This window comes from Papaver somniferum, chromosome 10, assembly GCF_003573695.1.
Source record: "Papaver somniferum cultivar HN1 chromosome 10, ASM357369v1, whole genome shotgun sequence".
Lineage (NCBI taxonomy): Eukaryota > Viridiplantae > Streptophyta > Magnoliopsida > Ranunculales > Papaveraceae > Papaver > Papaver somniferum.
This window is the reverse complement of record NC_039367.1, coordinates 32,602,420-32,613,859: the sequence shown is the minus strand read 5'-3', so window position 1 is coordinate 32,613,859 and position 11,440 is coordinate 32,602,420. Positions and strand designations below refer to the sequence as shown.

General features: G+C 36.8%; 2 protein-coding genes across 2 annotated transcripts; both read left to right on the top strand.

Moving 5' to 3' along the window:
- Window positions 1-3,535: 3,535 nt before the first annotated feature.
- Window positions 3,536-5,788, top strand: LOC113319024 (NEP1-interacting protein-like 1; the record flags this gene model as incomplete). Its single annotated transcript, XM_026567330.1, has 6 exons — window positions 3,536-3,763; window positions 3,861-3,930; window positions 4,046-4,229; window positions 4,710-4,892; window positions 5,100-5,256; window positions 5,488-5,788. Coding segments are annotated over 4 exons (492 nt in total), but the record flags the coding sequence as incomplete, so codon positions are not given.
- A 1,556-nt stretch (window positions 5,789-7,344) lies between these two features.
- On the top strand, window positions 7,345-11,018 carry LOC113316841. Its single transcript, XM_026564986.1, has 3 exons — window positions 7,345-7,509; window positions 9,217-9,488; window positions 10,545-11,018. The coding sequence occupies exons 1-3, from the start codon at window positions 7,354-7,356 to the stop codon at window positions 10,591-10,593; spliced, it is 477 nt and encodes a 158-aa protein (XP_026420771.1). The 5' UTR covers window positions 7,345-7,353; the 3' UTR covers window positions 10,594-11,018.
- The last annotated feature ends 422 nt before the right edge of the window (window positions 11,019-11,440 follow it).

Below are 11,440 nucleotides of genomic sequence, written 5' to 3'. Positions count from 1 at the left end.
TTAAAAACTAATAAAAACTAAATTTAAACATTATTAATTTAAAAGGGATTTTTGTTTCATTTTTATTTCAAATGGTTTTTATTTATAAATAATAATATGGAAAGAGTTTTTGTATGTTAAGAATGGTCGCCTTGGTTTTTTTCCACTTGTTCTGTTTAATTAAACTTGATATGATGGGTAACCCATAAGTGCAACCTTAGCATAATCGTACCAAACGGGCCCTTAGTTAGTTAGTTTGTTCATCTGTTTTTGGGGTTTGCCCACCGCATAATGAGCTCAAATTTGGGGAGGAACCCTAACCCAGCACCAATCCACCCAGGCGTCTCTCTCTCAGCGTCTCTTTTTGCCAAACCACAACCACGCCACGCCTCTATCCCGTCAAACACCAACTGCTCTCTCTAGAAACTTCCCATGCTCAAACCTTAGCCCAAGAACCTGTTTCAGGCCCTCCTGCAAACGATCCACGTCCTGCTTTCGACGAGATTTGTTGCTAGAAAAACATGTTCTAGTGGTCATGAAGACGAAGTTCCAGGAAATGGAAATGGTAAATTTCATCCTTCATTTTTTAATTCGATCTTTCATCTTTGCTTAAACCTAGCCTAAAATGAATCCAAGTATCATCTTCTCTAACCGCTTATAATGCAATTGCGTAATACATCTCAAATGGTACTGTGCAGAACACAAGACACTTGCATATATCACCTTCGGTGCCACTGTAGCAGAACCTTAATTTTTGTGCAATCAAATGTACATATACTTGCCAATGAAGTTTTAAGCATTAACAATCAACTACCTTCTATGCCTAGTGAATGGTGTATAACTCACCTCGGTTTCACTTGTAAGCATATACTTTAGAACATCTGCCTTGCTGCAATTAGGCTTTTAAATGATGCATGTTTTTTACATAAGTAGCGCTGATAATGGTGAACATTTGAGCTTTTGCAGGCCTTCCTTAATGGGCAATACATGTTAAGTTTGGATCAATTGCTATTTGCTTTGAACTGTTAATTCTAATAGCTAACCTGATCCTGAGCAGTAGATGGATTTTTTTGTCTATAACAATTGTATGTTTGAACTATCTTAATCGCTTGTGTGTATTTAAAAGAGAAACGTCGAATAAGTCAGGGAATTTGGCATTGTTTGAGTTAAAATGTTTAAATTGTTAGTTCTAGTTTGAGTCAGAGCAACCTTAATTTCCTTCTCATGTTGTGCTAGAAGTACATTATAGCTCAGTGTATCTTATGTCCTTTGTGTCATATGAGCTATGCTCTTTCGATGAAACTAAAGCCCCCCTTTCTATTTTTGTTGTGAAAAGATCGATTCAACAAACTTCAAGCATCGAGTTATACATTGAAATATTATGCATCCACGCCAAAAAATGGTGTCAGCTGGGAGGTGACAGTTGCCTCTACACGTTCCACAAACACAAATGCCGCGTTAACTAGGAAAGGCCCTCAGGTGAGGAAATTCAATGACGAAGCTTGGTATTCGAGCTTGATCTATTGCATGATGTATAGGCTTCACCGTTGTAGAGAAAGAGATGGTCTTACCTACTCTGTTCGTTTCCGCTCGCTTGCTACAACTCTCCATACGACCGCCACCATCATCACCAACGTAGCTAGAGTTAGCAGCCACTATGACAATATGCTACTTAGCCACACCAGCTTCACTTCTCTCTCGCCCGTTCTATCTTAATCACAGAACCAACACCACCAACTCACAGGCATGAACGCCACCAGCTAAGTTGGGATCAACCAGAAGCACTACACACAAGACCTGAAAGCGCAAGTAGCAGTGAACCGGTACCCCAATTCATCAGGACCTGTCGTCATCCATTTTCTTGAAGGCATCGTGTTTCTTTAAAGTGATGGTGGCAGGTTATGTGTTTGCACTTAGTCGCAGCGTCGGCTGAAAATAATAAGGTGGATGCGGTAATACTATGGTCAAGCGAGTTCATGATCAATCTTCTTGCAAGCTTGTGATCGCCCCATATTATCTCAAGCAAGAGCAGCACGTATTAAATTTAGTTTTGCTAATAAAGGTACTGCCTCTACCTCTTTAGCGAAATTTTAGTTTCATGTCCTCATTTAGTAGTATTGTTTTGATTATATTGAGTGTCCGATGGTCTTGCTTTCTCATTTCGGTAGTGTGTATTATTTTTTGCTGTTGCTTTTGTAAAAACATCCATCTTATTTTCTGAACAGTCTTTTCACATCGTACATGCAATGATATCAACCTTTGCATTTAGCAGCACAACAAATGTTTGTGGAAAGGCCTAATTAGTCAAGATGCTTGAACTCAGGCCTTGTCAAGTCCCGAATGAGTGCGAACCACGAAATATAGAGAATAGAATTTCTTACTCATTTTCCCTCACCCTTATACATAGCTCGCTTGCATGCATATAATCACATCTAGTCGTTTAAGTAATTTTGATGTAATTTTAAGACGGCAGCAACAAGGATCTATTACGAAATACACACACTACTACTCACGAATACCAAAAAACCAAAGACACATTGCAAAATCGGGAGACCCTGTTTCAGGAAGTGGTAGGATGACCTGAGCCCAAAATTGTCTTCCACAGGAATATAGTAATGACGATAACTCTATATGATTGTCGCACCCTGTTTCAGCAAGTACATCAAACACCTATGTCCTTTTCCCCATCTTACATTGCTTTCTGAATTATTGAATGTCGCCTGCATGATAAAATTGTCAGGGTTCCATGTCTAAATATATCTATATCTATCCACTCTTGTGAATCACAATATATGTATATGTAAGTTGCTGAAGGCGGCAGCTATTTTAATGATTTCACACTATACAGAACATTGCAGGTTGAAAATAACAATGACTGAGAAGTTCATCGACGATGTTGTCATGAGAATGACTCCACCACCCAAGTTCAGCTAGTTTTGACGATGTTGTAACTGGATGGAAATCTTTGTAACGGGATTAATTTCTAGGTTTTGAAAAAAACGGGATTATTTTGTAAACAACTTAAGAAACTGGGACATATGTGTAAATGACCCTTTTTCTTTCTTTCTGTTTGTTCCTTTCAAACACCAACAACACCTCTACAAGGACCACCACCAGCTCCGCCGCCGCCACCACCAGTTCGGTCCATTACATCACAACCACAACAAACCACCATCGTTAACGACCGCCACCACTGTTACGAGATCACCACTTCATTTTTCCGAATTAAATGAGAAATTAGGATCAAACAGAAATTGAGGTTATGATTTACAGATTTGAAATAAAAATCAAATCAAAAACTACTATGGTTTTTCAGATCTAGAATTTTAGGTTTCAATTTCTGATTTTTTTTTAATTGAAGGCTTGCATGTTCGAATCATTGAAGATGAAGACCTAAAAACTAAGTTGTGGAGATTTTCCAAGTTGATTTCGATGTTTATTTTGATTCGAATCATCTTTAGATTCGATTCGTCTTTGAAATAGGTATATTTCTTCTTTCTGTTAGGTTTATTAATTTTATTTTGGTTTAAGGAAAAACAAAAGTCCGTGACTCTGAATTGGGCAAGAAACAGAAAGTGGTTTATTTAGGGGAGCTGCAATTGGAGCTATATCCGGTGCAGTTTTCTCGATCGATGTCTTTGAATCATCTCTTGTTATTTGGCATTCTGACGAAACTGGAGTTGGGTGTGTACTCTATTTGGTTGACGTGATCGGAAGCCTATTGAGTGGAAAATTAGTTCGGGAAAAAATGGGACCTGAAATGCTAAGTGCAGTGACAAGTCAGGTATTACTTGAGCAACTTATTGGTTTTGATCTTTAATGTTTTGAATCACCATAGAGAGTGTTCTTATTCAGATTGTAAATTGGGTATTTTTTATTAGATGAGCTCAACCGAAACAACCTTTGAAGAAGTCGAGTTTGGTTTTGAAGCTGGTGTTTATGAAGCTACAGGTAATGATCAATTTTTTTGTTGTTTATATGTTTTTATGGGATCAATTGTTGTTGTTGATCCATTTTGAGAAACCAAATAGAGAGAGCATTGAAATGGCCTTGTATGTCTTTGAAGAACTCACTGATCTTATCAGATTTGAAAATAAGAGGGAAATTAAAATTGCACTTTGGAGGGCACATGATGAAGAGATGCGGGAGCTGTATGAATATCAAGCAGCTGGTGTGGAAATTGGTGCTGCTGCTTCCAATGCTGAAGTGCGCACAAGGATAACTGCTGTTTCAAGCCACTGCACTTTCAGGTAATAACTGATTGAGTTATTTGAGCTTTGGGTTTCAAGTGTATGTTTTTTTGACACCTTGGTTTAAAGAAGAAACATGAAAACATGGCCATTAGGTTGTCCTTAGTGTGAGAATAGCCGAGTTTTAATAATGACATTCCGGAACTAATACTTAAATGTGAAGAGAGGTAACGGATGATATATGTATTCTTGTATGTGCGAATGTGGTTTTCTGGTAATGGACGATTCAGAAGTTCAGCTACAGAATAGTTCAAATTTTTACGACCAAAGTGTATTCAATTCAGGAGGGCCGTAGAAAACAATGCTGCATCTGAGTTGTGTAGCATCTTGAATGTAACTGGATTTGTAGCTAAGATTGTTTGCTTCGATCGTGGCCCCGTTTGTGCTATTTTTTGTTCGAATATATCAGTAAAAGTATTATTATATACTTGAATTTATTCTGCGAACATATGTTATATCATGACTTTTGTTATTGTTCAGGGATACATAATAACATGGACATGCAACAGATTCAAAATTACCTTACCAATGGTTCTTCCTGGAATTGCCGTGCTGAAAAGAAGCAAAATGAACATAAAGAGATCTAATTCTAGTTGAAAATCCAAGGAGAAATTGCAGATTTTCAAAGTTATCTGATTGCCATAATGACTTCTCCACTAATCAGTAAGTCCTGTGTTTCTCATTGTCTAAATTTTAGCTGTTCACCTGATTTTTGTGCACTCTTTTTTTAATCTTTTTACCATATTTATTAGAGCCCTTCAGTTCAGTTAAAAGAAAGTTAAGGTGAATAGGAAAGAGGTAACAGGTTTCTTATGGCTTTGTGTTGCTTTCCTCCTATAATATTTAATGTTTGAATTTCATTTTGAGCAGCTAGTTGGTAGGCATATACTGTGTTATGGGGTGAAGGCTCTTTGTTTCTCCGCCGACAGATTTTAGTTTAATGCAACAGAACAGATTTCCTTGATATGCATCTTGCAAACCTGATGCTGCTAGCTTTACCGCCGTGAAGTAGAAGGTTCTATTCATGGTATGAATTCAATGAATATATGCTGGTAGATTTTATGGAAATTATTTGCTTTCTGATTCATATATATTGTGATAAATTGTTAATTATAAATACAAAGTAGCTGTTTCAGTTTATGTGTGAGTACTATGTTTTTGCATTTAGTTCTTTATTCTTGTTAAATTTGTGAAACTGTTTCTGTAAGTTTCCTCAAAATTTACATTCATTAATTGCAATTTTCTAGTGCTTTCACAGAGATGTCGAAGAAAAAAAAATGCTGGTTTTGGTGGGGATGTGGTCCACTCTGTGAAGGTAGTGGGGGTTATGGTGGACGACGTATAGCTTGTGTACGTTGTATAGCCTGGTAAGGCTGGTAGCAGTGGATATGGTGGTGGTGGTGATGATTCTGTTGGAAATGGGAGGAACTAGGAGTTAGTGTTAGAATGATGGTCTGACGTTATGTGTTCTGGTTCATATGGTTATTTTGCTCTGGAATTCTCTCTGATTCTCTCGGTTAAATTTTCCTCTTTTGATCCCTGGTTCTACTTAAGTCTTTAGGTTTTCAGAAATGCAAATTGTTGGTCCAAATGAAATGGATAAACACACTATGTTGATCCAATTGAAATGGATAAACACCCGTTGTTGATCCAATTTGAATGGATAAACTACCGTTGTTGATACAATTTAGTGGATCAACAACAGTTGTTGATCCTTTTTTTTGGATCAACATATACTATTGATCCTTTTTTTTTGGATCAGTAACATTGCTGATCCAACTGAAATGGATAAACATCCACTGTTGATCCAACTGAAATGGATAAACACCCACTGTTGATCCAATTTAAATGGATAAACTATCGTTGTTGATACAAAATTATCTGAACCGATGGTGGGGGCGGTGATGGTGGCGGTGGTTGCTGTTATGGATTATGATGGTTTTGTTGGTGGATCTGATACTGCAGCTAATGAAATGGTAGCATTTTTTCCATCAGCATGGATAAACATCCATTGTTGATCCAACTGCAATGGATAAACTTCTACTGTTGATCCAACTGAAATGGATAAACATCCATTGTTGATCCAACTGAAATGGATCAACTACTTTTATTGATACAAAAGTATCTGAACCAGCGGTGGGTGGATCAACTACTGTTGTTGATCCCTAAATTGGATCAACATATGTTGTTGATCCTTTTTTTTTGGATCAACTACTGTTGTTGATCCCTAAATTAAGTTAATAAATACCTAAACCAGTTGTGGGTGGGTGGCGGCGACGGAGGTGGTGATTGCATCAGTGGTGGTGGTGGTGGCGGCGGACTAGTGGTGGTGCTGGTGGCGGCGGACTAGTGGTGGCGCCAGTGGTGGTGACGGACTGATGGTGGTGGTGGAGTGGTAGTGGAAGAAATTTGTTCCATTTTGAAATAAAAAAAAAATATTATATAGGTGAGGGTATTAAAGTAATCTAATATTAAATGGATAAGATTATTAAAAAAGGAGGGACATATTTAGTATTGCATAAGGATATATTTGTAGGGAGTTAAAAGTAAGGACATATAATTAATATACCCTTTAGATAGTGGCGAACCTCTATTTTGTTATAATTGCCTTTACTTAAAACCTCTTAAGGTGATGATCATGCGCTATTTAATGTTCTAATTCAATATACACTCAATATCTATATTTCCCACTTAATATCGGGTATGTAATTGAAACCAAATTCTGTTCGCAAATGATTTGTTGACACTAAATTTGTTTTCTTAATTGGTATTGATAATTTTGGAAACAGAATTCATGAGAATCTAATACATGTGTCAACAAATCATTTATCCCCATGTTCCTTTAAAAAACGTCCCCATCATAAAAAAAAATCCATTGTTGTCTGCACAAATTATTCAAGACTGCTGGTAAGAATCTCAACAAGTTACCCCGGACAATGTCCCAAAACGCTGGGGTTTTATACAGTACTGAGCCGCTCACGGGCCTACTGCCAAGTTACCCCGGACAATGTCCCAAAACGCTGGGCTTTTATACAATAATGGGCCGCTCACGGGCCTACTGCCAGTCTATAAAAAGAAGAAGTAAAGATGCCTCTCTTGAGTTGTTATTAGAGAACATAAAAAGATGTCTTCAGTGAGATCGATTTTGAAGAAGACTTATTCTTGTTTCGAAAAATCAACATTAGGTTTCATGGAAGGAAATCAAAGGATTCGGCGTTTCAAATCTGATGCCAAGGGTTGTCCCGGTTACCGAGATACTAGTAGACACTTTGAAACCAAGGTCTGATTTTAAAAATCTTCCCCTTTTAACTTTCAAATCTTTAATTATTTGCTGCTGCTTTCGTCTGCATCCAGGTATTTTTTTGCTTTCAATTATTTAGGTTTTATTCAATATTCCCAAATATTACGCATCTATTCGTTCTTCGAACCATCCTATATTACCTTTGATTCCACCGACTGTATTTGCGTAACTTAAACTTCACCACTGATCTGCCTTTAGTTTCGCTGCTAAACGAGTCAAGATCATATTTGACCTAGGGCTGTTAATGGTCCGGTACCAATAAATCGGATCCAGTTTGTAAATTAGTGAACCCGGAAACCGGACCCGATAAAACTTGAATATTCATCCAGGTACGCGGCCAAAAAAAAAAGACAAATAAAAGAGTAAACGACCGGGTTCTTCCCCACGATTCTACCGGTCGAGAATTAATATTGGTAATGAGTCAAATTTTAGGACCAAATCATCCAGTGCCGGTTTAGTTCCCAGTAATCTGAGTACCGCTCTAAATTTTAACTCATGACACCTACTGTAAGACCAAAAAACATGTTTTTGCTAGCTCTGGTTATTCAACTATGGAAATGGTTGGGAGGCGAATGTGTTTATAGAAAAAAGTTTATCAGTAAGTAAGATAATTGATAGACAAAAGAAAAAGCTCATGGTTGTAAAACTGTAGTAGTAGTGTGCATACTAAGTTTTCTACAGTGGTAATGTTTGATAAAAGTTCTGAACAGAACTTTTTGTTTCTGGGGATGTTTATGAAATATTGAGTAGGATATCACAGGGGAATTCTACTTAGTTGCCGCTAGAAGTACATGGGAGTTTTTAGGGCGAAGACACTCGCACATGAACATGTAAGGAAGGGAAAATTCCATACTAGCCATGTAGACGAGTGACATGTATTTTTAAATGTGGGTGTTTAGAAGAAAGCATGTGAAGTCTTCAGATATGTTAACTACAAAGAGGTTTCCTCACGGAGATATATGATTATCAAAGGAACAGCGATGCACAAACATGTTAGGGAAAGCTGCCATCGAGCGATACAAAAACAGACGATGCATGCATAACCAAGCCCTAAATAAATATGGAGTTTCAAGATAAGTTAAAATTAGAAATGATGATATACATGATAAACTTGGAGTGGCACCCATTGAGGGAAAGCTTATTCAACACCGGATGAGATGGTTTGGAGTCTGGATATCTCCAACGGAGACCTCCTGAGTCACCAATTCGAACTGGTATCATAAGCGGCATTGGAGGTCAAATAAGATTGACATAGGAGGAAACATTGAAAAAACACTCAAAAGGAAGAGGTTGCGTCTAAAGAGCTAGCTTCAAACAGAAATGCGTGGAAGTTAGCTATTCACGTACTGGATTCAAAACATAGGGAGTTTGGTTAAGGTTTGTTTAGGGGTAGCATTTACAGGCTAGACTCTGCTTAGCGACCCAGGATCAAGGACTTAGAGGTTAAAGCTAAGAACTTTGGCTCCTAGATTTATTAGTTTAGTTAGTATCTAGATTATTAGTAGCATTATAGGTAGCAGTACTGTTCTTCTAGCTTTCTGTTTATGTTTTGGAAACTTCGACGTGGGTTTTCTTGCTAGCCTATCTCAACTTGTTGGGGACTAACGGCTAGGTTGTTGTTGCTGTTGTTTAGTGGTACTTTTTTCTTAATTCTTTTGTTAATTTAATGGGTCATTTATTTTGAAGGAGGAAGAGGAGAAATTCAATGAGGTGAAATTTGGTAGATATCTGCTAACAAGGTTTGAGATTCCTGATTATGGAAAGATATACCAGCAGCTTGCGCGTGATTTAATGGATGAGGAATATTGGCAGAAATATGGTCCGCCACCTGAGTTGACTAAGACTCCGAGTGAAATTGAATATCTAAAACAACTTGATGAGGCGATGGAAAGACAAAAGGAAGTCGAGTATGAGATTGATGACAAAAGACTTGAGGAAGAGGTGGAAGAAATAATCAGGTATCCATTTTTTTTTTAATTGAATTCTTGGACTTGGAATCGTACCAATGACGATATGTGATAATGTGATTCACTAGTGCTTTGAAGGTAGGTTTCTACTAATACTGTAGAAACGAGTAGTATATGACGATATGTGATAATGTCATTCATTAGTGCTTTATTGGTAGGTTTTGACTAATTTTAGTAGAAACAATTAGTATATATCCTTGCTTGATTAAGTTATCTTTGCTTCCCTGCCATTATGCAACCTGAAAAGGGTATACAAAGATTTTAGTTGTAAAGGTAACGAGTTTTGGTATGGATTATGACTGAATATCTCCAATTAAAAAAATGAGAGCGTACTAAATCCTAACTTAACTAAGTTATAGTAAAACAGATACCATTTGCAAAATGATTTATCAATTTACTATATCACCGAGTCAATGACCGATTTGATACCCTTTCTATGATTTCGATGCATTCGTTACCTTTCTCTACCATTTAGGGTAAAATGAAAGTATACTTCAAAACAGAAAATGTGGACATCGTCATTTTTCTTAGCGATAAAGAAATTGGCGTTGATCACGTCAAAGAATCATGAAACTATATATATTGCATAAGCTTTTGATTTCATTGCATTTTGTTCTGTTAAGCGTCTCATTTTTAAAGACGATCTTTTTTTAATGACAACAATGTTTCAATAATGCCTTGCTCACAGTTCAAAAAAATAAATAATGCCTTATTCTTGAGGACCATGACCTAGTTTCCTTTTGTTACCGCTGATTGTATGTTGGTCTTGTTATGCATTATTGATAAATTTGCTTATATGGGTGACTGGTACTGGAGTTTTAATCCTTGTGTGTTTCTAGTGTATAAACTGACGTGTTGTTAAACCTATTACCTATTATTTCTGAATTCACCTGTTGTAAGTTATTAAAAGTAGAACCCGTGATGTACTTTTTCTTGGTTACGGCTTTTTAATTGTTAAATGAGTATCTTGTTCTTGTCTGAGCTTATTTATGGATTACCCTGTAGCTGGTCATAAATATTTTTCTTTATCCTTTTTAATGCGACCAGGTCAGGGGATCTCTCAGTGGAGAGGCTTCGTTGTCGAAAGATTCAATGATTGCAGCTTTTGCTTGGAGAAACCCTATTTACAAGTCTTGTGTTCTGCTTTATGAAAGATTTAATCACAACGATTGCAGCTTTTGCTTGGTGGAAGATTTACACCTGAGCCACATCAGTGGAAGAACTAAAATGTATCTTTTCTAACGTCATTTTTTTTTTTGAGGATTTGTTTTTAACTAAAATAGTGACCACTAGCTGCTAGAACACTATTGCCACGAAGGTAGGCCGGACAAAAAAAACGTAATATCGCCGATTGTATTACGTGTTATATATTCTTTTTTTGTTGGAATGTTATTTTTGAGGCATATACATCGTTTTAGTGGTTACATAACTAAATTAGTGGATGCACGAACCAAAATACGACTGTGTAAATTGTTGTGCATCCTTTGTGATGGCTTCATAATTCATTTATGCATTTTTTTCTTCGTTGGAATGATATTAATATTAATGTGGGAATGTTATAAATACCTTCCATTTTGGTTGACCTTGCACAAATACTCCCGAGGGTAAAGATTAAGTTTTTTGAAGTCAACTACCACTTTTCAGAAGCAACTTGTATAAAATTGCGTCCACTTCTGGAAGAAACTTGTCCTAGTTTTGTCTACTTCTGGAAACAACTTGTGCTAGTTTTTTCCACTTTTCAGAAGGTAGGGGCATTTTAAAAAATTGAATAAGGGTATATTTCAAGAGGTTGGTTTTGTAGGGTATTTAATGTTCCCTTCTAGGTATATAAATCGTTTTATTATTGTAACGGAAAATTAGTTGATGCATAAACCTAAATATGGCTGCATAATGTATTATGCATATGATCGTTTGCATATTTACTAGCCTATGTGTTTAATTTT